Source organism: Ptychodera flava, chromosome 22, assembly GCF_041260155.1.
Source record: "Ptychodera flava strain L36383 chromosome 22, AS_Pfla_20210202, whole genome shotgun sequence".
Classification (NCBI taxonomy): domain Eukaryota; kingdom Metazoa; phylum Hemichordata; class Enteropneusta; family Ptychoderidae; genus Ptychodera; species Ptychodera flava.
This window is the reverse complement of record NC_091949.1, coordinates 24,116,563-24,144,240: the sequence shown is the minus strand read 5'-3', so window position 1 is coordinate 24,144,240 and position 27,678 is coordinate 24,116,563. Positions and strand designations below refer to the sequence as shown.

Sequence of the window (27,678 nt, the reverse complement as noted above, 5' to 3'; positions counted from 1 at the left end):
TTATTCCTAATAATTGGTGAACAATGGTTGAAAGTTTCGTTTAGGAAAGTTTGAACAGAGGGTTAACGCTGTGTCTTTCGAGGCGCGTACTGCCTTAACAATTATATTTCATGCAAGACACTTTCGCCAGGAAACTCGAGTAGGAGAGATCGGTCAGTTCGGTATATGGATACACACTGTATACCAGACATCTACTTCAGGACATGCCTCTCCGCCGCCAAGTGTCATAGACGTATACAAGCGATATGCGCACACCATATCTCGCTGGTATCGTTTGTGACGTCACAGATAACGGTATTAAAGAGATCGGATTGGATTAGAAAAACCGGGTTTCAGATTACAGTACGATTATTGCAAGGGATCGTTAACTATATAAAAAACTTTGTTGCATTAAAGTATATATATATATATAATATATATATATATATATATATATATATATATATATAATACTTGTTGACTAGCTAACAAGTCGAAAATCTAGCGAAATCGCTATTGATCTTTTTTGCGAGGGCGTACAATAGTTTAACATTTTCTGACTTTAATTTTATTTTTAGGCAATTTCGGTATATCTAAAAGCTCTCAGGCTGTCGCTGATAAAGTTTGTTGACGACACATTGATAGATTTGCGCTTTTAACCGCAGGCCGCTATATCGTAGGATACAACCGTATCATTTCCTTGCTCCAGGTTAGCAAAGAAAACCGCGGTGTGCGCATTTTGTAAATCTTTCCCGGGTGGTGTAAAACGTGTTTGACGTTGAACTTGGGCGATGGAGGTGAAGAGTGAGGTCAAATTCATGCTTTGTGTATCTTCCGAGAGACGGCGATTAAAAATTAGCGGGAATTCAATCTGTGGATGAAGCGAATGACTTGCTTGACTGCGCGGTGCATACAAGACAGTTGTACAACACACCCAGTCAGACAGAGACACAGAGTGTATAGGCAGCAACATTTCAAAAGAAAGATTCAAAGAAAACCAAGCGGCGGACAAATTTTATCGTGAAAAGTCATGCCAAATGCACATCCTTACAATCCTAACAACGACCAACATTATCAATCACAATTATATTTTTACGAACTGCTGACTTTAAAAAACATTTTTCTGGCGACGGAAGTCTCTCGGGCAGACGAATATTTGCATACATTACAGAGTATACCTGCCTATGGTTGTAAATCATGCCAAATGATTGTACATTTCAAACCGTGTCATTGTTTTAACATGCAATGCTCTGAGGTCACTCTCAACAAAATTATTTTTCCCGCGAAATATTGTTTTCCAGTCTTTTCATTCATTTTTTTCAGATCTATGATTTTAAGATTTATGACTAAGACAGCCCGATGAGTCGGCAATGAAGGCCCGTGGTCAAACCGATGAACCCGTTTAGAATACCCATTTTCAGTCACGGCAAATTTTCTGAAGTATGTGGACAATAAAACGACTTGTTTCTCAAAAGGACACGGTTCGCCAGTTCTCTAGCAAAACAGTCTAGACTCATCTCTCGTTGAAAAATCGTCTAGCATACACGCTACAACAAAAGCTACACGCACTGAGGGCGTTCAAGGTTGAATATCAAGTACGCTTGATACTGTTCAGGCTTGGGAACGCAAGTTTATGCATTCTGATTTCGTATCGGCCAAATTAGACAATAACTATAGGAAAAAGGCTAAAAGTTTGTCATTTGTTTCTATGCAGTGATTTTGATACAGAAATGTGACCCACAACCTGCCAACAATGTTGACCAACTGCTAAGACGGACAGCGCCTCGACAGGTGATATTTTTGCTGTAATTATCACACTTTAGGACAGCAAAATATCACTTCAAAAAAAAAGTAGAACAAGCTCCAAAACTTTTTGCGACGTTAGTTTTGACCATCCGCCATCTTGATACGAGAGCGAAGGGGGAAAAATGCCTTCCGCTATAGGAAGTTCAGTAAGTGCAGTGTGGGTTGGTAATCGGGTTCAGTGGTCATAGACTTCAGGCGGCACGGCGAAGCGAATAAGCAAACTAAAAAAAAGCGGCTAATTTCAGCCACAAGCGACTGTGTAGGCCAAGCGATGAAAGAGCTAATGAATATAAATTTCATTTAGCGGATATAAATTACTTAGCTAACTGATAGGCCGTCGAGATACGTTCCTCTGGGGCAGAGGTCAGCGCCATATAAATCGAAATTATTATTTTCAATAAATTTGTCGAAATATGATCAATGATGATTCTAATAGGATTTACATTCGATTACCGAAAAAATGTATCATTGACGGGAGCTTCATTGGGCCTAATTAATACTGATATATTTGTCACATATTGCGAATTAAGACTGAATTTCGATCGGCAGGCAGGACTTGTACCGCATGGTAAGGGATTTTTCAGGACACGGCTCAGAGCATAAGACAAGGCAAATGCGTTCACTGTGTAGGCCGCCCCTTATGATTAGGGTGAGGTCGGTTTATACACCGTTTTGTCTTTTTTTTCTGCTTTTCTTTCTATGTTACGATATATTCTACGTTTCAGCATAAATCAAGCATGATTGTTTCTCTCATTCTCTCTGTATTTAATATTTGCTTATTAAAGAGGTTGTAAGGGAAAGATACATTTATTCGACGGCTTTGTGAGGCTATATAGTGTTCCGTGTGCATAAAGGAAAAAGTCGAGGTAAATATCTCGATATGTTCACGTAAATATTTCGCAGTTGTTCGATATATAACCTTAACCTCAGCACAGTACGAGTAAAATATTAGCGAAAGATGTCGAAAGTCAATGCAAGGGGACTGTATTCCAAAGAATTGCATCGGCTTAATTTTGTAAAAAGTCATGTCAGTCATATTGATGGCAAATTCGTTGCAGCACGCGTGCTTTGTGGATTCAGGTGGTGTTCGGTCAGCACACACTGAAAAATTAAAGTCCTAACTTACACAAATGGTTACTATTTGTTTAAGTTATAAAGTATGAGATGCGCTCAAATAACGGACAAAGACTGTCCACCGTACAGCAGAAACGTGCCAGCACTCATTTTTTTGCGTGATGCCATTATTTTTTAACGGACTACAAGAATCACTCGAGGCCTCAAAATATAGTAAACTTATTGCGTGTTATAGCGGCTGGCTTCAAGTTGTGGGAATGGAACAGATAAAAGTGTATCATTTCTCCTCAGAATCTCGCGCGACCACCTGCGAAACCACACCGCAGGCATTTGCGCTTGATTCTGCACCGGGGGCTGAGCCTCAAGGGCTGCTTGGGAAAACAATTCGAAATTCTGCACAAAATTGTCCATTTGACGAAGCTTCTCCGACATTAACATTCATCCCCTGTCATGTCGGAATTGGCGTTTCGCTTCATCGCGCTGATTGACTTCAAATGGCCATTTTTAGACAATTTTATTCCGGAGAGAGAAAATGCGAACCGGGGTGCAGTCTTTAATGTGAGTATAAGTCACAGAGATAGAAAAGATAAACAATGTGATAAGATCGCATGCAATCAAGTTGGCATAATAGGCAGTTGACCTCTGGGTCAATTCGATCACAGAACTACTAGTGCAGAACTTTTTCCAAACTCTCTGGGTTTTGTCCTCCCTTTTTTTCAAATTCTAAAATACTGGAATTCACCCGTGCAGTTGCAAGTTCTCCAAACGAAACATGATTTATTCAAGAAAATATGCATTAACTGCGAACGTGTTAAAATTAGTTTTTTCCATCGCCCCATCAGCGATAAATCAGATGAGGTCTCGGATATTAGAGTATTTTATACTGCGCATTTCATGTCGTTCGTCATTGTATGGACAAATCTCACGCGGCGTATCAATACATCAATATTTGTCATTTCTCCGCTATTCCACCGGAGATCATGCGTGCCACATTCCCTTGATCATCTGAGCCATATTGTCATGTCGACTGGGAGGTGATCGTGAACCGGTTGGCTGAGCAAGAGATCCCACTGCCAACACGCCCTCACTGATCTGTCACCGTATATAGTTTGCCCGCTCGACTCTGTACGTGATGATTTAGCTCTGGAGTTGTTCGTATGACAGCGCCCTCGCTGGCAATAAACCTTAAACATTTGTTTTCATTCTTATTTACCATGGTGTTCAGACATCTGTTGTTCACGATGAGAGACGGAATATATCCTACCTGCAATAATTGTAACCCGAGAACGTGCGTTGGCTTTTTTTCCCATGTGGAAACATGGAAAAGCTACTGCACGGCCCAAAGGCTACAGTTATTGCAGCCAGAATGCGTCCAACAATTGCTGAGTGAAACACTGTAGCGACCTAGAACAGGGGGGGGGGGGGGGAAGAAAAAACCCTGAAGTTCATATATTAAAAGTTGTTGGTAAACCTAAATTTTCTATTAAAATCAGTCCATGCAGAGTCTCATCCGAAAATAGTCATCGTCTATTCTAGTTTTCCAGTCTCGAAGTCCATTTATGCAAAACTGGCACTTTCCCTTGTTAGATTTCGTATCTAGAGAGCGACACTGTCAAAGCAATCCTACACGATACAGGTATTTGTACAAACAACCCCTGTGTTGACTAGATTACACGGTTGTCATCAAATCATCGATGGGTAGGGAAAGATATACGATCTTACACAGCGTATCAATATTAATATGTTCTTATAAATCATCAAGAATGACGCCAATTTATGACAATTTGCTATTCCATTATACGTCTGCAGTGTGAAAGTACTCCGGAGAATAAATAGACTGTCCCTGCGAGAGTCATCAAAATAACAAACATTCAACTCTTAGGAACATTAATTTAGCTGTTTTACTACGAGGCCATGGTTACAAGAGGGGTTCTATTGTTGAAGTTTTTATGCTCATGCAGGACAAACAGCGCTGGACTTTCCAGTTAAACTTCAGTGGCAGCATTTATTTTATGATATTAGTTTCTACCTAGGTTTTCCCACATTTTGGTGACACCAAGATTAGATTGTTACCTTGTTATAACACTTCTACAAGAAGTCTATGCGTAATATGAGTCCAACACTTGATGCCCTTCAAATATTACGGCCATGCCCGTCCATATCTTCCTCGGAACTGAGAACATTGTGTGAAAGATCGCTTTACTTTTCACAATAGTATAAACGCTCAATAGTTTTTGTGAAAAGATCTTTATCGGATAATGCTTAAATTTGAAACCTGGTGGATGTTTTACGTATACTACGTAGACATATCACGAAAAGATGATTAAAGTGACGTCTTAAAAAATCAGATGTGCCCAGTGAGGTTACAAATGAAATATTTTGTGAAAATGAATATGCGAAAACAAATGCCTGGGATTTCAACCTTTCAAAGGAAAAGGCAATCACTGGCGTTGTTTAATACACAATTGAAACTTACAGGAAAGTTGGCGCACCATAATGTACATGTGTCAGTAACGATAACATTTCGTTTGATGTTGAGTCACGAATTTGTCCTGGGGAACAGCACACTGTTTCTGTCATAATTAAAATTTCTATAAATGGTGGCACGCGTCTCGGAACCTCAATTAAGACAAATCATCACTTAGATCTGTACTCGCCTAGTGAAATACATCAGGTGTTTGCTAGAGGGGCAATACACGACACGTGTCCGATGGGCTGAAACGTAATACCAGACAGTAAACAATTACTCTTGTAATGAAACAAACAAACAAACAAACAAATAAACAAACAAATAAGTAAAACTGTTATACCTCGGCAATTAGTCAATCGCGGACACGTATTTAATTTATTTGTTAGTCTTCCAAAAGGATTTCAATATGTCCAACTTTTTTTCAAGTACCACACCTATGAATGATTATATAATCGCAGATCGAAGGTTTCCTATTTTCATGCTTCATGCTCTTGTGAAGGACTACTCTCCCAGGTTATAGATAATTATGACTAACTTTATTTTGCACTTTGGGTTCTGAAAACACGAAAGATAAAAGTTGCGGTGTTGGCTTTCTGCATTTAAACGTCGAAGACTCGGAAAAGAAAAAGTCCTTTCGCCATATATCCCCTTTTGCTCAAATTCCCACCACAGTCATCATCCAGCCCTAGTCCCTAAGTTTCAACGTAAAATTGCCATGGATATCAAATGGCAAAATTTCTTTATAAAGACACAGTAGATTCTGTAGATGACTTGTGAATGTAATTAGTCGGCTCGCTTGCGATTTTGACATCATCTAATTACTGAGGCTCTAAAATTCCATCACCGGAATTGATTCAACAGTTTTCGATACTGAGTCATCCATCTTTGATTGTGGTGATTACAGTGATAATTAATGTCTATTAGTAACGATCGACCTTGACAACTTGATTATGCTTTTAATTCTGTAAGTCATTCATTGAAGACATGTGCTTCTCTCCATTTGTAATATTTTCTACCTCGACAAGAGTGTACATCACATAAAGAATACTTTGTTATATCACTATTACATGGACAGAAGTGTATATCTTTCAAAGGCAAAATTTGCACTGGTAAATATATCACCAAATTTTATGTCACTGGAAAACACGTATCGCATATTTCGCATGTCAGACAGATGATGTGGGAGTACTGATAATATCATAGAATACTGGTACAATGTAAACTATGTTTGTCTTGGGTTTAAATCATACATGTACAATGAATGAAAATTCATATCTAATATGAATTTGCAGGGTAAAGTAAGCGAACTTGTCGTTAAACCGTCAAAATTTATTTATGCAATATGGTATGTCCATAGTCAGCATGATGAAAAGTCATATCAACATTGTTGTAAATTAAACACTAGACAAACTATGTAAAATCACGAAAGCGATGAACTTCAAAGAGTAATGAAAATGAACTAATATACAAGAATATAAGAGTGATGGATTTCGTTTCCAGTAGCGCCCTCAACAGTTCAATCGGTCAATAAGTCATGATAACAAATATGGAAAATGGACGAATGAAGGAACTAACGAACGGACAAATAAATAAATAAATAAATAAATAAATGTCAGTAGTAAAAAAGCCTAGATTTTCTGTGATGCAGATCTATTTTGTACTTGCCACCAACTTGGCACTGTAGCGATTGTGTGTGTGTGTGTGTGTGTGTATGTAATATATATATATATATATATATCAGGGCTCGAAAATTCTCGCCCGCCCGACGCCCGGGACAAGTGAATTTTGAGTCCGGGCAAGTGAAAACAACATTCTCCCAGCCCGACGGACAAGTGAATTTCAATGAGGCCACTGTACGTACGCGCTGCGACTCTCTAGTTCTTTGAGTGTACCGCTTTAGATATTGCCGGCCAATAAAATAGCTCTGTTCTACTTGGTTACAAAATAGCAAAATATTGACGTCTTTTCAGCTCTTATGTTTTTTCCTTTTCATGAAATCATGTCACGATGCCTCCTCAATAGAAAACTACAGCTTACAATAAAATGTTGTAAGGTGTTGAAACAATTTACCCTCCTTCCTACAAAGTTGCAATGTATTGAAACACTTTACTCTCCTTTCTACAAAGTTACAAATTCCCTGGTACGTGAAGCAAACATTGTTGCTGTTTGATTCTGCAATCGCGGTCCCTCAGTCCCTCATAGACGGACCGTGCTACAATACATCATGGAGGCATGATGAATACACTGAGGCTTGGCTTTGCCTCTGTCTGTGAGTCCCGCGTACCGGTCGTCCTTTTTTGGTCCAAGTTTTATCTACTTTGCTTGAATCAAAATTTAGCCTGTAATTACTCAGTTTGATAGTAAAAACCATTATTTCAAAGGAAACTTTCACAAACAGAGTCAGAATACAAGGGAAAAGGAGAAAAATTTGAGGTTTTCTGAAAGGTCAAATCTGGGTCATCTTATGTGATGTCATGATGAAGACCCCTTAAGTACACAATTATGGTTCAAAAGAAACCACCTAGGGAGGTCCAATAGGTACAATCTTATGATAAAAGGTAATTTCTTGGTGCTTTCCAATTTAATGGCATTTAGCTTGACTGTCAGTTTATTAAAATTTAGTAACAGTTATGGCAAAGGGAAATTGTCAACAGTAGTTGCAGTAACATATCCATTTCAAATCATCATATTAATATTTCTGCAGAGTCCTCCAGTTTAATGATGTAATAGTGAACATCACTAGACATTTCTTGATGATATCAAAATATCAAATGAAAATGTTCCTGGCTACAATGTTATCATTATCATTAAAACTATTATTACTCTTTAAAACATTGGGAATGAATTGAACAATATCAGTGTGTCTTGTTTTAAAGGATACTTATGCTGAAGATGCTATTGAGCCTGCTTGATCACAACTATGACACAACACCACAATACTTGTATCTACACTGTCACTATGCTACCGAATGCTTTCTTCTGCATGGAAAATTTGTATTTGTGTGGCTAACAAAATTTACATCATGACTTAAAGAGTGCACAAATGTGCCACATAAGGTAGTAGAGCTTGTAGTGTATATGTATGATAAGTTGTCATACTGTGAACACTAACTCAATGCTGCAGAAGTATTCTGTATCTGTGGTAATACTTCACATTGCTACCTGATTTTTAGAATTGCCACGTAATTATTTCTTGTGGCAAAAGTTTACCATCAGAAATAAAAAAGTATTTCGATCCCTTCAATGTCATAAAAAACACAGATAATTAATGTAATAAAAACTAAACAAATATTTCTTTAATGTAAAAACTATCATGAACAACATACAAAACATCTTGATTTGTAAAATTAGGAACTCCTGAATGCCGAGAAAGCTGTGCTACACTTGAGATCATAAACTGTTTAAAAGTTGCTCAAAGTGGCTACAAGATTTTTTATTTGGCTAAAGAGTTGGCTAATCATTTTGGTGACTTAGGGGAACCCTGCAGTTTATGCACATACCATGTGGTAGCAGTAAACTAAATGATACTGAAAGTTTCATGTGGGCACAATTTGACACAACACCGCTGGCCCATTATATACTTACCCTTAGTGCACCTACCTGACTTGCCTATTGAAACCAGGTACCAGGTCATGATGACACACAATGACAATGTACCGGTGTTGTTTTATTGAAATGCATTACATGTCCCCCAAAAATTTAATTGGTCCCCCATTAAGACCTACTATGGGTCACTGTGTCCCCATGCTAGCAAAAGCTGGCTGAAACACTGTGTATGTTTACGTTACATAAGATATTATTTTTGATACACAGAATAAGGACACAAATTCAGTAAGTTACAGCTACTGTTTCTTTACAATGACATTAATAAAACCATACATATTTACTCTTAAAATCATCTGAAATTCAGGGCAAGTGATTTTTTCTTCCGGACAAGTGAAATTGAAAATTCACTTGCCCTATGGCAAGTGAGTTTTAAAAAAAATTTTCGAGCCCTGGATATATATTATATATTATATATATATATATAATATAAGCGTATATATTGGCAACTTAAAATATTCTACGATACATTTTCTCTGCCAGTGTGCTTACCAAAAGAGTGTTAATCATTTTAATTTTGAACTTGTATCTTCTTGGCCTACCCATTGAAAATCTTGTGGTGAAGGGAATGTTATTACAAGAGACACTCACATTTGATTTTATTTTTCAATCTTCAGGCTCTATGATGAAACTAAATCTCTCAAGGCACAGTGAATCGAAAGATGAATACTGACAAAATTGTCATATGGTAAACTGTCGGATAAACGTCAGTCTGATAAATATTAGACAATGAGGCGACTGAATGCTGACGAGAACAGCAAAGAATACGTAATGGTGGAAAAGTCGCAATTTCTACACCGGATTTTGGATTTTGATCTGCTTTACGTTTGTCTATGACCGGAGAAAGTGAGAGAGCGCCCTCACCTAATTTCACCTGTCCACCTCGCCGGCACGAGACTTACTACTTTCCAATGAATGTTATCATGTCCGTACTTCCCCCTAATGCTCCATGATAAGAATGAACCAGTACATAACACTCTGGAGTTAATTTCATATGCTGGAATTTTGCATTTTCCTAAATGCATGCACAGCCGCCTTGAGGGGGCCAAAGGAAGGAATCGGGGGTACGATTCAGCACTTCCATTTTCCATGGGGGTGGCGGCGTCATGAGTCAATCTCACAGTTCGGACGCAAGTCGTGCGTCGTTCTTCTTTCGCCAGAGCTCGTTCCAGGCTTTCAAAGTTCATACTTGCATGAATTTTGTACCTTTTAATTGAAATATGTCTCTATCGTGAATAACTGTCCCGAATGTGAACCTCGCTAACTTACAAAATGTTCAGTAGCGTTGGATTGGAACACCCTCGTATTAATAATTGATGTACCTAGCAACGCCCTCTAGTAACCGACAGCGTTGGACGGAAGGTGATCAGCTGAGTGACTCGAGCGCCAAGTGCACAGTGTATATTTATCGCATGAAGTAGCACCGTGATGTCGGCAGATGTCTTACCCTTTTCCAGGCGGAGTTCGTCAACTTCGGCAACTTCCAATGCAACATGGAGGGCGAAATATGGTGGCCGCGCCATGGGCAAGGGAGCCGTGCTGTTCACGGGTGAGTTTCCTCCAGTATCGGCGCGGCGCTGTACAGCGTGTTCGATTTTTTGGCAGCGCGCTAAGCGAAAAGATTCGATGAAGCGTGCTGTTGTTGTTGATAAACGACCCTGTCACATAACTCACCTAAATATTGTCTTCCGCTAAGGCCAGCGAGCAAGAGTCCATCTCCGTTTCCTGGAACCGGTTTCGATTCACTCATATGTATTTCCCGTGTCATGACATGCTTCACCAGAAGCAGTCACGGAGAACGTGTTTTCATTCGCAGAATAAACCCGCGTTCTGCCATAGTTAGTCTTTTCACGGCTGGTGCTATCGATTGACAGCCAATTATCGGATTGTTTGCAAGTCGAGAAACATCAGTTGTTGTAATATACCCTCAATAAAATATTTACTACACATTGCCAACTCAAAACCACGTTAGCTTCTTTCACAATAATTTTCCAAACCGTTTTGCTCCGAGGACAAAACCCGAGAATAACATTGTGAAATGCTTCTAATTTAACAAACTGTACAGTATACTCACTAATGCATAATGTTCTTGTCACTTTACTCCAAGAAACAATGGCCGCGAAACTCTTTTCAAGGCGTCTCTTTTATTTATCGTTCTGTGGTGAATTCACGACATAGTTTAAGATGTACAGTTCAATATCATTATTAGGCAAAGTAGTACTACTGTTCATGTGTGGATTTTTGAAAAAAAACCACAATATGTTTACAGTGATCCAAGCATGAATTATCATCATAACAGCAATCAAATAAACAAACAAACAAACAAGCAAACAAACAAACAAATAGATAAGTAAAATTGATGCAAGACATTGATATGTATCAATGCATTATCAAATATCATTTGAAAACATTTGTTTTCAAGTGGTTTGGCATGGCGGCCAGTACAACACAATCTGTTTGCCATTTTAAGCAATTTTATGATAGATGTACAGTATCTTCATGGCAATGACAGAAATTGTGATGGTTTGTTACAATGCAGTCAGTTTATAGAGGAGGGATTCATTTTTCAGTTTTGAATTTACTGCAAACTGATAGTGATACATGTACCTCCATTCTGAATAGTCATCTGTGGCTTTTAAACAAATTTTTTTGACTAATTTTACATCGACACTTTGAGTGTCAAAGTCAATTTTTGTAGCCAATATCAAAGTAATGCAGAGAGTGTTTTTCAGTTCCAAACATTTTCTTATTCAGATTTCCCCCAAAATTTTGATCAAAAACAGTAGCCAATGAGAAGTTATTGCCATTCGGTCCAAAATTATCATTAGTATTGCAGAAAAATTCATAAAAATTGGTAAAATGTTGTACAAAAATTTTGATGGGAAAAATTACAGCATTCATGTTTGTGCTCTGCAGTCTGCACTATGTATTGTAATCGATAGCCAGTCAGAGCAGTGTGAGTACAACACAGGGATAATCTTACGGCATGACAAGTAGATTGAAACACTATCTCCTTCATGTGTTGCAATGGAACTAGCTCTGATTCAAACTGCTGTAAAACAGTACCCAATGCTTGTACATTTATGCTTTATAAGCCTTGAACCTAACATTACTATATTTTCCAGGCCCTGTGAAGTGTTTTGTAGTTTATAGAGCTCTTGAAAACTGGCTGGATTTTAGACTTGTGTTCATGGTAACAAAGCCATGCACACATGTACAGTATATACGGGCACTTTTTACTGATCTCTTGGTGACATATTCACCCACAGTCACTTGTTAGCTGCAATTCTGCTCTGCGCCTACACGCCTCATAGATGTGTGTATATACACGTAAAGTGAACTTGTGTATATACATGTAACACACAGAATTGCAGCTAGTAACAAGTGACTGTGTATTCACTATGCTATATCAGTATACCGGTAGTATATGCAAAGTGTTTTCAATTATCTGTAACATCCCCAATATATTTCAGTTTCTACCTGTGAGCACAAAGGTTATAGGCCATATCATACTGACTGAGGGATGGAAGCAGTACAGCAGAACATACTCTACAAATCAACACTTCTTTTGTAAATCCCTTGTATAGCAAAATGTTATCACCCAATATTTAGTCTCCCTGAGTGTGGTGGTGGGGGTGGGGGGGATGAGAGGGGTCAGTCAGGGCTCGAAATAATACCTGTCTGCTGTCCCGGACAAGTGAAATTTGGCCTGGGACAAGTAGTTTTGAAAAGTACTTGTCCAAGTTGACAGGTAGATTTTTCAGCCTGCAACCAGTATTCAACCTATTGACTACAGCAAATATTCATAAGTTTAAATTTATGTACCTTTTAAAATTTTGAAAATCATTGTTTGGATATATACCTGTCAGAAAAAAGTAAAAGAAAGTTCGATAATATCTAATCACTGTTTACAGGAGTCAGCCATGTTGATTTATCTAAGGTCACGTCTCAAATCTCTTAGATTGGGAGATTCTCAGAGCCATCTCGACACGGATGTCGTTGTTAGGCCAAAAAAAAAAAAAAAGCTGTTCAACGGGGCGGGATGACTTCAAAGTTGGGTAGGTAGGTCGGATTTTTTTTTTTTTTGATTTTTTTTTTGGTTTTTCTTAAACAGAACATATAATATAAACACTTTTTGTGTGTTTCATGCTTTTTCTTAGTCACATAACATATACTGGATATGTTGTTTAGTACGTTCATGATTTTTTCAATTTTTTGTTGACATGGGTTGGTTGTCTCAGAACAGCTTCTTTGCCTTCACTTCTACAGGTCAATCTACAGGTGCCGCCAACTGGTAAATTTCATGAATTTCTCAAAATCATCACAAAACCTGTTTTGAAGGCTGATATACCGATTTTTCTTATTTTTGACCCTGACCTAAAACTTGGAGGGGAAAGTGAGAGCTGTTCGTAACTGCCCTCCCACTGGTATACAGTGAAAATGTGCCTTCCCACTGAATTTTGATGCCCACTGCCCTCCGGTATCTACAGTCTGCCCGCTCCCCACTCCCCACAACAATTCAAGCTCCCCACTGCCCTCTCCCTACTACTGAAATTCCCCATTGCCAACTAGATGCCCACTATGCAACCCAGATCAACACAAAACCATGCAAGCAGTTAGCAGTATACCTTGGAACATTGCTCCCCTCTAAGTTAGGTTCTATTAAGCACGCCGCTTTCCCCTCCCTCTACGTATTTTCCGGTGCCCACTGTCAAAAATTTATCCCCGCCTGCTGAAAGTAATGAAATTTCTTCCCCGCCCACAGTAAATATTGATATTTTCTCCCCGCCCGCTGATTAATTTTGAAATCTGCCTGCCCGCTGAAAAACTTAGCACGACAACACCTTTTTGCTTCATTGGCGGCACCTGAATCTAACGGAGCTAATTTCTGTGTTGGTGTCACCAGCCATATGAGCACGGTACACAACCAAAACTCGCGACTCAGAAACTGACGGGTCAGCCCCGGGGATGTCCGGGGTGACGTCGTCGAGCGAGGGAGCGAAATTAGACCATTCGTCCTGTGTCCAAGTCAAACAAATGTCACAAGGTTGACTCCTTGTGCATTCTCGACAACGGAAACACAAATCATGTCCGTCCAGCAGTGAGAACTGCTGCTTATAATCACACATTTGATAGGAGAAAGCCATGACGAAAATCGGAACGAGTGATGACTCAAAGAACAATAAAGAATTTTCAAGGAACACTGAAAATAGGAACACTAGAAAATATAGACTGTACAACCACTCGGACGTGAAATAAACGCCGTGAAACAATACAGTACAGAGTGTCTTAGCTATACGGAACACGTGGCGTAATAGTTTATTTTCCACGGCGTATTAACCCTGCCCTTCACCTTGACCAAATGTTTGTGATGCGCTTCCACCTTTACTCTTCAAATCATAGCCTGTATCAATCTCACTCAAGTCAATGTCATCGAAAATGTGAAGGTCATTCATCTTACAGACAGATGTTCACTGAATAACATCTCCGCGTTTCTTCAGATTCGTAAAGATTTCGGAAAAAAAAAAGAAAAATGTGGAGTGGTCCAAATATGGGTCGGTCGGGCCCGTTGAACAGATAATTTTTTTTCCTCGCCTTACGCCATTTTTGCATACAACACAGACGTGAGTTTGTTGAACCTTTCCCAGATTCACTTGTTGGTTCTGTCAAAAACTTCCTATCAAACTCATTAAAAATGACATTCAATTTCTCTGGACTTTGTCTCAGGTGAGTTGAAATTAGTATAGTTTCTTAGAATAAATTATGCCATTTTGGACAGGTACTTTTCTCACTGGGACAGGCACTTTTTAATTTGACTTGTCCAGTGGACAGGCGGGTTGAAAAAAGTATTTCGAGCCCTGGGAGTGGTGTTATGGAGGGACTATGGTCAGAGTGATTTGTGGGCTCCATCAGTCTATACAGTACACATGTATGGTTCAGTGTACATGTTCTGCAAAGTATGGACCTCAGTTTATGTGTTCAACCATATACAGTGTAAATGGGTCTCCAATACCTGGAGGTAATTTCACATCAAAAAAGCAAGAAAAACAAACGGAAACTGTCTCAATCGGATCTCAGAGTAAATTTCAGGATACAAAGTCTGTACTGTCATTTAACTACGTGCCTGTATTAAAATTTATATTTAAAAAGCTCAAATATTTTCATAATCATAATGGATATTTTATTTTACCACCTGAGATAAAGCTAGCATTCCATTAAAAAATGATTTACTGCCTTCAAGTTCAAGAGTAAAATAGTTACAGATATTGTTTATTTAGTAAAAATTTTCAATTTGCTCCAATATGAGCTCAGACTACAGGCGCGCAAATAATACAATTTCTAAGTGTACATGTACATGTAGATCAAAGCTATCTTTCCCCAGAATTCCCCATCCCAGAATGCATCAGCCAAGTGAAACAATTCATCTCCATGACAACCATGGTAACTCTGCAATGGAGGCAGCCATGCAGTGAAAATCATCGGCTATACCAAAATGAGGCAACGGCCCTATGACATTTCAGTGAATTGTTTCATAGCATTAATTACTTTCCCATTGGAGCTAAAAAGCTGAAAATAGAATGTTTGTTCGCGGAATGGAACATGTATGCTTGAGTGACTGACTCGCTCATTAAGAAATAGAAAACTACATCCTGGTTTCCAATTACACCTGTGTCTGTGTGTCTGCACAGGGTCATTTGCATATGTTTGCAGTGCCTATGTAAATGCATTGTGCTACTCAATCATAATCTTGAGGTAATTATAGTGGAGAATTTGAGAAATGGTTAACTATGAGAATATGTGCTGAAAGTTAAAAAAATTTTATAGAAAATAAATGTCCATAGATGATTGAAAGTAATTAAACTTTACCTGATCATTGAACAACGGGAAGCAGTTGGACTCAGTGTGTACCAGTTAATTACCATACAGCAACATTGAACACCATGGTTTAGGTGTAATGAAATTTCAAAGTACTAGTAATTTGATCCCGTTCATTTGTGCATAATCAAAGTCTACTTTAGTTTAAATTACTTCTGTCAATATTTAACCCAGAGTGTTGGTGTTACCTGGGTTCATACAAAATTTTCTATAAATGCAGTACTGAGACATGAGACATAAATATATACACACATCCAAACACACACCCACACATACGCACACACATACCAAAGTAGCCATTTGAAATAAACATGTCCTCTTATCTATCTATGTATCTATCTATCTATCTATATACATATGTATATATGTGTATATTTTATATATATATATATATATATATATATAATATATATATATATATATATATATATATATATATATATATATATTTGTATATTTCACTGACGTATATTTCTGATATTTTTTACATTTCATGTGTTTTTACTTTTGTAGTGTTCCACCTTCCTTCTTAAAATATAGGAAAATACAGGATGTAATTTGTTTATTAGTAGTCGCGCCAGCGGCTTACTGACTACGCATGCGCTTATTCATAATATACTATGCGAGTAACCGGAAGTGTACCCTTCTTTCATGGGCGCCGCCATGTTTTTTTTTTGAGTACTCGTAAATAAACAAATACGAAACAAATTACTACTATATAACATGCCTTTATAAAATATACCTCTCTTATTAGCCAGTAAATGTTATTATGCACCTTGTCGCTGATACAAAATATCGTTAATATAGATAAAGGAGAAAACTGTCGTGCATATGAACGGTGGCATACGCAAAGAATGCTGGGATGGAATCATAGAAGAGCGCCCCCTGTGTCAATAATTAGATTCAAAATTGCCAGTTTTTAGACGGACGCTATAGTTTTCAGCTTGCAGTGGAAGGTGGGCAGTGCGGTTACCATTGCAATGATAATGATTGCATAATACGTCACTTGTTTAACGCAATAGGCTGTTATCATTGTAAAAATTGCCAATTTTTGTCCAAAATGTTTACACGCTACAGAAAATCTATACCTGCCCTGCTGCAGGGTTTGACTCGTGTACGTACGTGAACTGCTTTCATCAGAGGGAAACTGGGCATAGTTGTCATATAAACGTTTATGAAGTAACAATTACAGTTTATCATGAATCAATACAATAACATTGCCAATCTTAACCCCTGGCGCGACACCAAGGGCTGAGCCCTATATAATATTAGTTGTTTCTAATGAGCCATGAAATCTTTCAGCCGTGACATTAATTTGTGTCTGCCCCTGTCCAATTATCACATACTTCATTATTCACCTGTATACGTACCAGCCACCCTATCATAATCCATGCGTGACTACATGTACATGCTGTCATTGTCAATAACACATTACTGTACGCAGACACATGTTGAACAAGTCCACGGCATTGTCCCTGTGGTACTGTCACACCCCTGATGAACAAAATGTTGATTGTGAACTAGATGTGGGACGAAAACTTTGAAACAGAACACTACTAGCATTGAGAACCAGTATATTATAAGATACCGATTATGTGAGTGTACAATTCTATTCATCCTACTACTGGTATTGTCAGGTTCTTTCATAAAGGAAGGTAATTGACGTGATCACTGAAAATAATTTCCCCACATGCAATGATCCATAAAGCTTTTGAAAAAGTCCCCAACCCTTTCACCCTGGTATCATTTATTAAAGTCCAATTATGTTGCTGACAACAATAGGAACATTCCAAGATTTAATAGTGGAAGGGTAGAGAATTTATGTACAATGCGGTGAGCACTTGTGAATAGCCATGGCGTCTTTCTTCACCTCACTACTGAATGGATAACGGGACAATTGAATGATGCAGAGTTACAGGGCATTGCAGTTTATTAGCCCATAATGTGAAGGAGAGCAAGGTATGTTACCCGTCAGCAGACAGGGTCCGCTGAATGCAGTCGGATTCTTGGTCGGTCTCTCAGTTGCCGTGAGACCTGTCCACACAATGCCCCAGTTGTGTCAGCATTGTCCGGCTCTAAGGAGACTTTCTGGTATTTGTTTGGAAAGCGGTGTTCGGTCGACAAACGCAAGACCCAGTAGGTTATTCTGTACTGTACCTGAAATGACTCAAATACAAATGCGAAGAAGGTATTTTTTCAGCAATAAAAAATCCCACTCGATTCACTCTGAAAATGAACAGAAAAGTGTGTTTAATTGACTCAATTGAAGTTGACTGCACATTTTGGCAAGTACTCAGTAATTGGAGTTTTTTTGTAGTGATTTAATTCCTTTGTCGTCATGACATTGGGAAAAATGAAATACGTTTAACTTGTGACAATGTAAATATGTATACTGGCACAAGGAAAAGTGTTAGAATTCATGGAAAAGTATCATCTTATATAGTTTTTAACGCAATAAGAATCAACAGGTGTCATATGTTGGGAAATGCAAATGATTTAGGATGAAGACTTGCCTCGGTATAAATTTAAATTATCGATTTTACTGATTTTTGTCAAATAATTAACATGATCATCTCCACAAATGTCATGATGCACACTGCATTGTGAAAGTCATCTGATTGGATACACCACACAATATCGTACATGCCGATTTCATTGGATGAGTTCTAAAGTGCAGCTTGTTACATAAAATCTTTGTTAAGATCTCCTCTTTAAGATAAGACTATAGCTGTAGCGGCAAATGAAGTCCTCACCCCGGGGGTACTCATGGCTAAAGTTTTTATGTGCCAGCCTTGAACACCCCAGGCACATCACTGTGCAAATATGTTTGTGGCCAAACATGTAACAGATAGAACTACCTGTGGTAGTAACACAGTACACATGGAGGAGCTATTTATTAGTTTAGAAACCACTAATTGCACACTGTTCGGGTATGTGTCTACTCAACCAGTCTATTTTTTTAAATGACATCTTAGTGGCTGAACTTGAAAATGTACTTCAGAGAGATCTGTCTTGGTACATTGTGCCAGCCACATTCAATTCTTTAAACTGTGAATACAATCAACAGAACAAAAACAGTTCGAATGGAATGCACAGTAAATAGAGTTGTGCAGTAATACGTACACAATCACTGCGTTGTGTTTCTTGACTACACAACCATGTCAGATCCGATGGTTAAACTACATACAGTGTCATTCCTCCATGATCTATGAGTTGTCCCTAGTCATTTGTCCTTTTCAATAAAAAAACACCCAGGATTTAATCCACTCAATGGTTGCTGCTACTACAAACAATCAAATCTGAACGTTAAATAGTTACATGGCTTTGGTAGTAGCAAATTCACAGACTGAATTAAAGATATTTATTGCTTTTGAAGTCAGACTATAAAAATCAATTGCAGTGTTTGTTTGTTCTCGTTATCTCATTGACTGCTAGGCTTCACCAATAATTGAGATGTTAGCATTTTTATGAGTACAAAATTATCGATTCTAATGTCACAACAATAGATCTTTTCACGGTTGTTGAACTTTTAACAAATTCAATGCCCTCCCCAAAGTATGGTTTCATTACAAACACAGTAGGTACCTGGTTATACTCAAGCATATTTCAACTCATCAAAATGTCTTTATGAAACATATTTTTACATTACCACACTATATTTATAATGCAGTTATACATGTATATCATTGATATTTATCGATTAACCCTTTGAGCGCCAAAGTCAATTTTTGTCACCTTTAGAAAATATACTCCAGTCAATTTTTTTCAGATTTTTGTCAAAATTTTGATAAAAAACTGTAGCCAATGAAATGTGATGTTCATTTGGTCCAAAATTATAAAAAAATTACAGAAAAGTTCATAAAAATTGATAAAAATGTTGCACTAAAATTTGGGTGGGAAAAATGATTTACTTCATAAGCTATCATGATCATTTACATGTAGTAGTAAATATATATGTTAACTGACTTCAAATTTATAAACAAAATGGCATCAATCGCGATTTCAGGATGTAACTAAAAATGCATGCGTGCGACTCCAGACACTACCGCTTGAAATTCAGACAAATTTTATCGTAGTGTGCGAGGCGGTTGTCGCAACTTGTAGTCTGAGCCATGAAATAGTGTGACCTTTAGTATCCTTTGCCACACTAGTAGGTTTTAATTGTCGTTGTTCTTGTGGAAAATGCAGACAAATATTTATTTTTGCATATTAATGAAATAAAAATGATATCATTTGCAATTAGTGCTATATTGTGATATTAATCTAAATTTCAGTCAATAAAATCTTTTTAATAGACAAAATCAGGAGATTTATGATTGCGGATTTCATATTTAATCAAATATCTTGATGTTGTATATAATTTTAATGTTTAAATTTTTTATAGACATTTTCTAATGATTTTGTTCTTCCAGGACCGGATGGCATCGGTGATTACAGGGTACAAGTTGTAACCAATGATAGGTATGTTGGTATCGGGACAATGTCACAGGAAGGATGCAGTGAAGCCAAGTATCTTTACCGAGCAGCTCCTGGCACGCCCCACCCTCGGCCAAGGTCAACCAGGGTGGGTGAAATAGGGTGGGGGATACCCTGGTACACGGATAGACAATTACTGAGAACCGGCATGCAAATTAAGGTGAGGTTATAACATATCTGCCTTAATATTGAAAGTGCTTATTTTAATCTACCTTTTCGGTGATGTATACTATAGTTTGTTTTGTTTTGTTTTTGTTTGCGTATATTTTGTTTATGGACAAAGAGTATTTGTGAAAATTCAAGTCAGCTTTTGACATCGATAGCAGCCTTATGCTTGTGAAACATGAAAAAAAATTTAATACAGTGTTTTCCACTGGAATTTCTCATTGCATAGTCCTAATTTGCATATCAGTACTGGTAATTGTTATGTTAACTAATGAAGTCATCAGTTTTCTGAAGAATTTGGGATGGTAGTTGCTACATTCCCAATGAAATTATCATGCTAAAAATAGTGCAATATTCTGGGCCATCACAAATCTTGGTCCCTCCACCCATGCACGTGGCCAAAACCCTAATACTTAAATACATAGTGTTTACTCTAATATCATGGAATTTGGTCCTAGTGTGGCTTTATCCATGGATTCAAATGCCCTGTGTCAATATATCTGTACATGTGTTAGATTGAATGAACACCTGGTGTTTACAATGTGAAATTTGATGATTAAAATTTTTAAATTACTCAGAAAAAATTTCGATGAGAAATCTACACATCAATCATTGAGGATTTCATGACAGTTTTTAAAATTGAACTATGCAGCTGAGGCAATATGCCTCCCCATGCAGGTGTATTGCTTGAGTCCAGGTGCACTGGCTAGCTAGGACTGGTTAACCCTTTGAGCGCCAAAGTCAACTTTGTCTATATTATTTAATGTACTCCAGTCACATTTTTTTTCAGATTTTTGCCAAAATTTTGATAAAAAGCTGTTGCCAATGAAATGTGATGTCTGTTTTGTCCAAAACAATAAAAAAAATTACAGAAAAATTCATATAAATTGTTAAAATGTTGCACTAATTTTGGCGGGAAAAATTACAGCACTCAAAGGGTTAAATTGGCTCCCTGCCATATGGCATGTAGTGCAGCTGCTCTTACTTTACACATAGTGTACCCTGTATTGTAATAATACTATATTGGTTATGAAATCATTTGAAATCATCTGGCTCTCCATACAGTGCATACAATGTGTTTGTTAATCAAATAGGTACATGCTGAATACTGTTGCCCTGTATTAATGCAGTCAGAAATGCATACATGTACACTGTTTACATGAGGGGACTGGTTCATTCATTTTGCCACATGTACATGTGCTTGAACCTGAAGATTGGATTTTGTCAAAACCTTTCCTTTTGAAGTGTTGTCAATAATTCTCTTGCATAATTCATTTTAAATCTTGAAAGTAATCATTACAAGTTAAAACATTTATGATTATTTTTTGAACAGACTGGAGAGTTTCGCCAGGCGTCAGAAGACAGACACACTCATCTCTATCAGAATCCATGGTAACTATGACGCTAGTAACCTAGCAACATCCAATCTGAATGATTGCACTGCTATCAGCAAAGAAGCTAATGATTAAACAAATGAAGTGTTTAGTTTTCACTTGACTGACTCCCTAGCTTAGTTGACAAAACTCAGTGATGTCTGGCCCCTTTGTGCTGACCTCATTTGCATGTATTTTGTGTAAAGTAGAGTGTTAGAGGTGTGCATAAATATTCAAGGTTGTTAATCTTTTTTTGAACTTGACTAAGTATTGGAAAAGTTATGTAAATCATGGGAGCAGCGTATAAATTTATCTACTTGTACATTGTGCAATTTCTGTCTGAGTTGCTACCCATTGTATCCATCCCTGAAATTGTGCTAGTACTATCTATATTGGAGATATAAATTTTTGAAATTTAGATTCAGAGATAATGATTTGCGACAGAGAAATTCTCCACTATCAAAAGTAATAATTTCATCAATTTTCATTCGGGTGATGGAAATACTGTATTCTCAGGTAGAGATAATGTAAAAAGGAGGAAAACCGTATTTCTCACCTCAGTTGTGACAGCATCTAACAATCAATGTCGTTTGAAATTTTGCTAAAGTCAGATAAATTTAGCAGTGTGTCTAACTGACAATACCCGATAGCAATGTTTGGCATGATATTGTTGTCAAGGAAAGTGACCATTGCCAAGTCAATTGTCAGGGCCAGCCGGCAGTTACACTTGAATTTGACACTCCTGAAGCTGGCAACATTGTAAACTTAATTTTGTATATTATAGTGTAAACCTCAACCCAAAGTAGAAATGTACTTTGCTCTGTTTATTTCATTTGCTCATGTACATGCATGAAAAAATCAATAGATTATATTGATTGATATTTCCAGGGTAGACAGCTCCCATTTGATTACAAGATACAATCTGATCTATCCATTGCTAGTATTTACATGCATTGTTAGGGTAATCATTTTCTTAACCCTTTGAGTGCCAAAGTCAATTTTGGCACTTTTATAAAATATACTGCAGACAATTTATTTTCAGACCCAACAATTTTTTCAGATTTTTCCTAAAATTTTGATACAAAACTGTAGCCAAAGAAAATTCATTTCTTTTTGGTCCAAAATTATCAAAACAATTACAAAAAAAACTCATAAAGATTGGTAAAATGTTGCACTCAAATTTAGGTGGGAAAAATGACAACTCTCAAAGGGTTAAAAAAATGAGACATGTATTTCCAATTGCAAGCCAGTGTAAATTCAAAGAATGATATTTGTTCTTTAATGCGAAACCTTTTCTCAAATATGTACCTGCACAGAAACACTAAATACTATTCCAACATTTAGCCATTAACCCTTTGAGTGCCAAAGTCAACTTTTGTCGCCTTCATAAAATGTACCCCAGTCAAATTTTTTCAAATTTTTGCCAAAATTTTGATGAAAAACTGTAGCAAATGAAATGTGATGTCTGTTTGGTCCAAATTATAAAAGATTTACGGAAAAATTCATGCAAATTGGTAAAATGTTGCACTAAAATTTTGGTGGGAAAAATTACAGCACTCAAAGGGTTAAAGGTGCATTACTCGCAAAAAGCTGAATTTTTTTCCCATATGTGACATTCAGGTATCCACCTCCAGAGAGAAGTCCCTCTCGGATTCATTCAGAAACATCACTTTTACCACTCCGGCCACGGACTGTTCACGACTTCCGGGATTATTCCTATGATAACGACCAGAGGTCTAGTCACAGCGTTCGCTCTCGTGCATCAACGGCATCCAGCAACAGGAGCAGAATCAGTTTGCAATTAAAACCAACAGAGTACCAGTAAGTTGAAATGGTTCCCAGGGCCCTCCACAAGGGGATTTTGAGGGCTGGGGCACCCCTCTTGATTTTGAGCAGTCTATTCTTATGTTAATAACCACACAATAGATACAGTGTAACAAAAGAATATGCAAATAATGCATTATTATGTAAATTGACAGCCCCTTTTTTTCTGAGCCTTTGAGAAACCTGGTTCCTGTATTTGGTCATCTTTAGTTTCCATATTGTAATCCTTCAAAAGTTTAATCCTGTGAATTTCACTGTCAATGTCAGAATACGTTTGATGTCATTAACTAGATGTTATATTGCAGCACAGTCTTGAGTAAGCTGAATACTGTTAAACACTTTGAATTGATTTCATGCTTTAGTGTTTTCAGATTTTCATCGCAATCAACACTTTACCAAAAAATAGCATCGTAAATCACAGGAAATAAACTTATAATCGTAATCTTTACTTCTTATGTAGCACATTACTTCAAAAAAGTTGCCAGTGCACTTTACACTAAAAGTAAAGATAGGATGAAAATTATAAAAGTTTTCAAAAGTCATGTTGAAAGCATTGAAAACCAAAAAAAGGAATATAACTTCATTTAAGTGCTCATCATAAAAACAAGGAAAAGACATCAAAATGGGGAAAAATTTAAATTAGCAGTATCTTAAAGGTATACTGTCACCTATTCCAATTTTGCCACAGTTACCATGGATAGAGAAAATCTATCCAATCACAGATTTTAAGGGGGTGGCCACTTTTTAAAAAAAAGTGCCCTCACATTGGCATTTTGAATACCCAGGATCGCCCCTTTGACCATATATGGGCATATTTAGATTACAGGTGACTGTATACCTAATTCACAGACTCAACTATAAAAGGATGCGAGCTAAAAAGACATGTTTTACAGTCCATATGGATTGTCAAATAATGATAAATGTGTGCACTATCATGCTGTTCAAAAAAACCCGGTGATACAAACATGACCATGAGTCAAAGTTGATGACGATCTCATGTGGGAAAGCCAGCAATGACCATTTTGTAGCTCATTAATCTTCAATTCAGTGTTTGATAAAGTGATAAACATTTGTTCTCTCTGTTTTTTGCCCATGATTTGAACTCAAGGATGTATGTACCTCAAAATGTAAAAAGTTGTTAACTTTTGCTCAAATTTTCCTCAACGCAACTCAAAGTCTCCTCTCATGATCAAAAATGAAAGTCAGGGATCATTGTGACAAGTTTGGGTCGGATTAGAGAAACAAATTACTCAATTACGGATGTTTGAAATTTATATAGAGATTACAATGTTACCTTTACTGCAACAGATGTTAAATTTTCACATAAATATTTGCTCCACAAGCTTAAAATTGAGTCCGCAAATGCAGTAGATCAGGAAAGTAACGTAAAAATGTGAAAGCGAATAGCTACCTCCAAGGTGCATTCCTCCTTAACCCATGAGTGCCAAAGTTAAATTTGTCACTTTTATCATATGTACACCAGTCAATATTTTCCTAATTTTTGGCAAAAATTTTGATAAAAATCTATAGCCAATGAAATATTATATCCATTATGGTCCAAAATTATGAAAAAAATTACATAAAAATTCATAAAATGGGTAAAATGTTGCATCAAAATTTTTGGCGGGAAAAATGATAGTGCTCAAAGTTTCTCTATTTTAGTTTTTCTTTGTTGCCGAGTTATTCACATGTAACACTGTGCTAATGTGCTTATTTGCACCATGTCACCTGTGCATCATCAGCTATCTCTTTTTTTTCCCCCACATTTTTCTCTCTATATAGTGTGACACCAGCTCCAGATTATTAGAAGACACATTAGATACCAAAGAGTGTTCTCCACAACACAACCCCCACCAAAGAAGAAAAAAACAATTTTTTATCTCCTGCACGTAACTTTCACATCCGTCCATTCCAGTCACTTGCTGGCTCAAGTGTTCCTTCTGCACACTTTTTATTCAATTGCCTTGTTATATTTCCAATAAAGAATAGGGCTGTGGGGCCAAATGAATCACAGTATTAGAAGCAGTTATATTGTGTTGTTATGTTTGACAAGATATGTAAAATGCTTTTAATTTTATGATTTATTTAAATCTCAAGCATAAGGACAGACCCTTGTTTTTCTTAGGGTCTACGGTGTGTAACCAAGTCACTTTATCATCCTGGGCACGGATTTTCATTTTGTCTGTTTTCCAAAAGCACTCGAACACAGCAATGTTACAGTCTAAACACCAGCCCTCGCATTCTGTTCTCACTTATGTATGCATCTTTCCAATACAGTGGCACATTTCACAGGGCACAGCATCCACCCTGCTTGTGAACAGCGTGAGAAATAGTCTCTGGTGATAAGAGTACTTGAAAAATAATATGAATCAGATTTTTTAAATTTTTTCATGCATTACGCATTAATGTACATCTTAAAACACAGGATTTGGTTCAATGCCGAATGGTTATCTCACAGCGATCTACATTGCCGTTCAATTTAAATTCATTGTGTTGAAATCTGCCAAATGGAAACCCATTAAACAAAATGGACGTGAAGTAGGGCGTGGCTGAAATATTAGGAAAATGGGTAAATATTTACTGCTGTATGCTGAAATTCAATGTCTTTCTATCAGTTGTTACCGTTTTGTTTCCCCCCCCCCCCCCCCATTTCCAAGTGTAGTGGTCCATTTGTGTGCTATAGAAAATACTTGTGTAACAGAATTGGACCAAATATGCATGGTGGAAAGGGTTGAACAAGGAAAACATGAACTACCCCAATTCTGTGTACAAGCTAGCAGTAGCTTTGCAGGCATCAATGCTTTGACCAATCAGAGTGGCTGTTCAATCCTGGCTGTACCAATCACATCTTTCCTATCAGATTCAAAAATCACAAAATTCTCCTTTACGTCTAGTTTCATCAGATTCAATCTTGACTTCCTGAAAGCTTTGAAATATGTATATTTTCAAGCCAGTTTGTAATTTTCACTCTTGAACAACGTCAATACGTAAATTTTGTTCACAACTTCAACATAAAAGCCCAAGTGTAGTAGACACTGGTAAACATTTCATCACTCACCGATGAAAATTTTACTCAAATTCTTTGTGTAGTGTATTGCATCTTTTAAAATATGAAAAAAAGGGAATTAAATGACAAGGTCAACAGGAGGAAGATGACAAACGCCAGTATTAAAATTCCTTTTAAATGTTTTTGCAACCGGATAGAGGCTATTGTTAGACCAGTGTTTGTGTTGGTGGATTAAATTCACTGGCCTGTGTGTGACAGGCTCCCTGATAAAGTTACAAAGTCAAGTCCAAAGTATGCCGTAGAACAATAGATAAGGAAGGGTAAAAATCCCAAAGAGTGCTTTAAAATTATTGTTTTTGTACATTTTATGCTTTCTATACAGCTCATTTTGACCTGAAATGTGTTTACAGACCGGTATTTAGTTTATTTTGACTTTCTGTCCTACCAAGGCACAAGTGTGTTGCACTTAAAGCACGTATATTTATCATTATGTTGTGCAATTGTCTTTTAACATGTTTCTTTTTAGAGATTCAAGTTTCACAGTAATTTATGGCAAAGTTTTCAATGTGCAAATGTTCATTTTCTTCAGGTTTTGTGTTCTGCTCTTCAGGATAAGTGTTTCTGTACATAATTTTTATCTGAGAGCGCCCTCAACTAGGTATATCAGTTTACCTGTATAAGAGCGCCCTCAACCAGGTATATCAGTTTACCTGTATAAGAGCGCCCTCGTGTGTTTTTTACACTTTGAATGCTGTGTATTGTGTCCCCTTTTTTATGAAATAAAAATTCATCTTTTTTCCAAATTCAGAATCGACTGAACAAGATGACAAATGGAGTGATTGTTTATGTGTACAGTGTATAGATGTAATGATTACACATACTGTGTCAACTTGCCAATATCTAAAACCAAATTGAAATTCAAAATCAACAAACAAACATACCCTACCTTTTCCAGTACCCTGTAAACAGGTCCACAATCATTGACAATACTGAGTTTTGTCCGAATCACAATGGGGAAAGGGTAA

General features: G+C 37.2%; 1 protein-coding gene across 1 annotated transcript; it reads left to right on the top strand.

Moving 5' to 3' along the window:
• Positions 1-10,098: 10,098 nt before the first annotated feature.
• Positions 10,099-27,463, top strand: LOC139123006 (protein SPMIP2-like). The gene is made up of 5 exons (XM_070688946.1): positions 10,099-10,481; positions 20,221-20,444; positions 21,783-21,841; positions 23,443-23,643; positions 25,429-27,463. Exons 1-5 carry the CDS (start codon positions 10,361-10,363, stop codon positions 25,451-25,453), a joined length of 630 nt encoding a protein of 209 aa, XP_070545047.1. The 5' UTR covers positions 10,099-10,360; the 3' UTR covers positions 25,454-27,463.
• The last annotated feature ends 215 nt before the right edge of the window (positions 27,464-27,678 follow it).

Bases quoted from the DNA above. Each gene is read 5' to 3' on its own strand.
- LOC139123006 (XM_070688946.1), top strand. From the start codon at position 10,361: ATGTCGGCAGATGTCTTACCCTTTTCCAGGCGGAGTTCGTCAACTTCG. The intron at 21,842-23,442 runs GTAACTATGACG...TGTGACATTCAG, and splicing joins CATCTCTATCAGAATCCATG to GTATCCACCTCCAGAGAGAA. The intron at 23,644-25,428 runs GTAAGTTGAAAT...CTCTCTATATAG, and splicing joins TTAAAACCAACAGAGTACCA to TGTGACACCAGCTCCAGATT.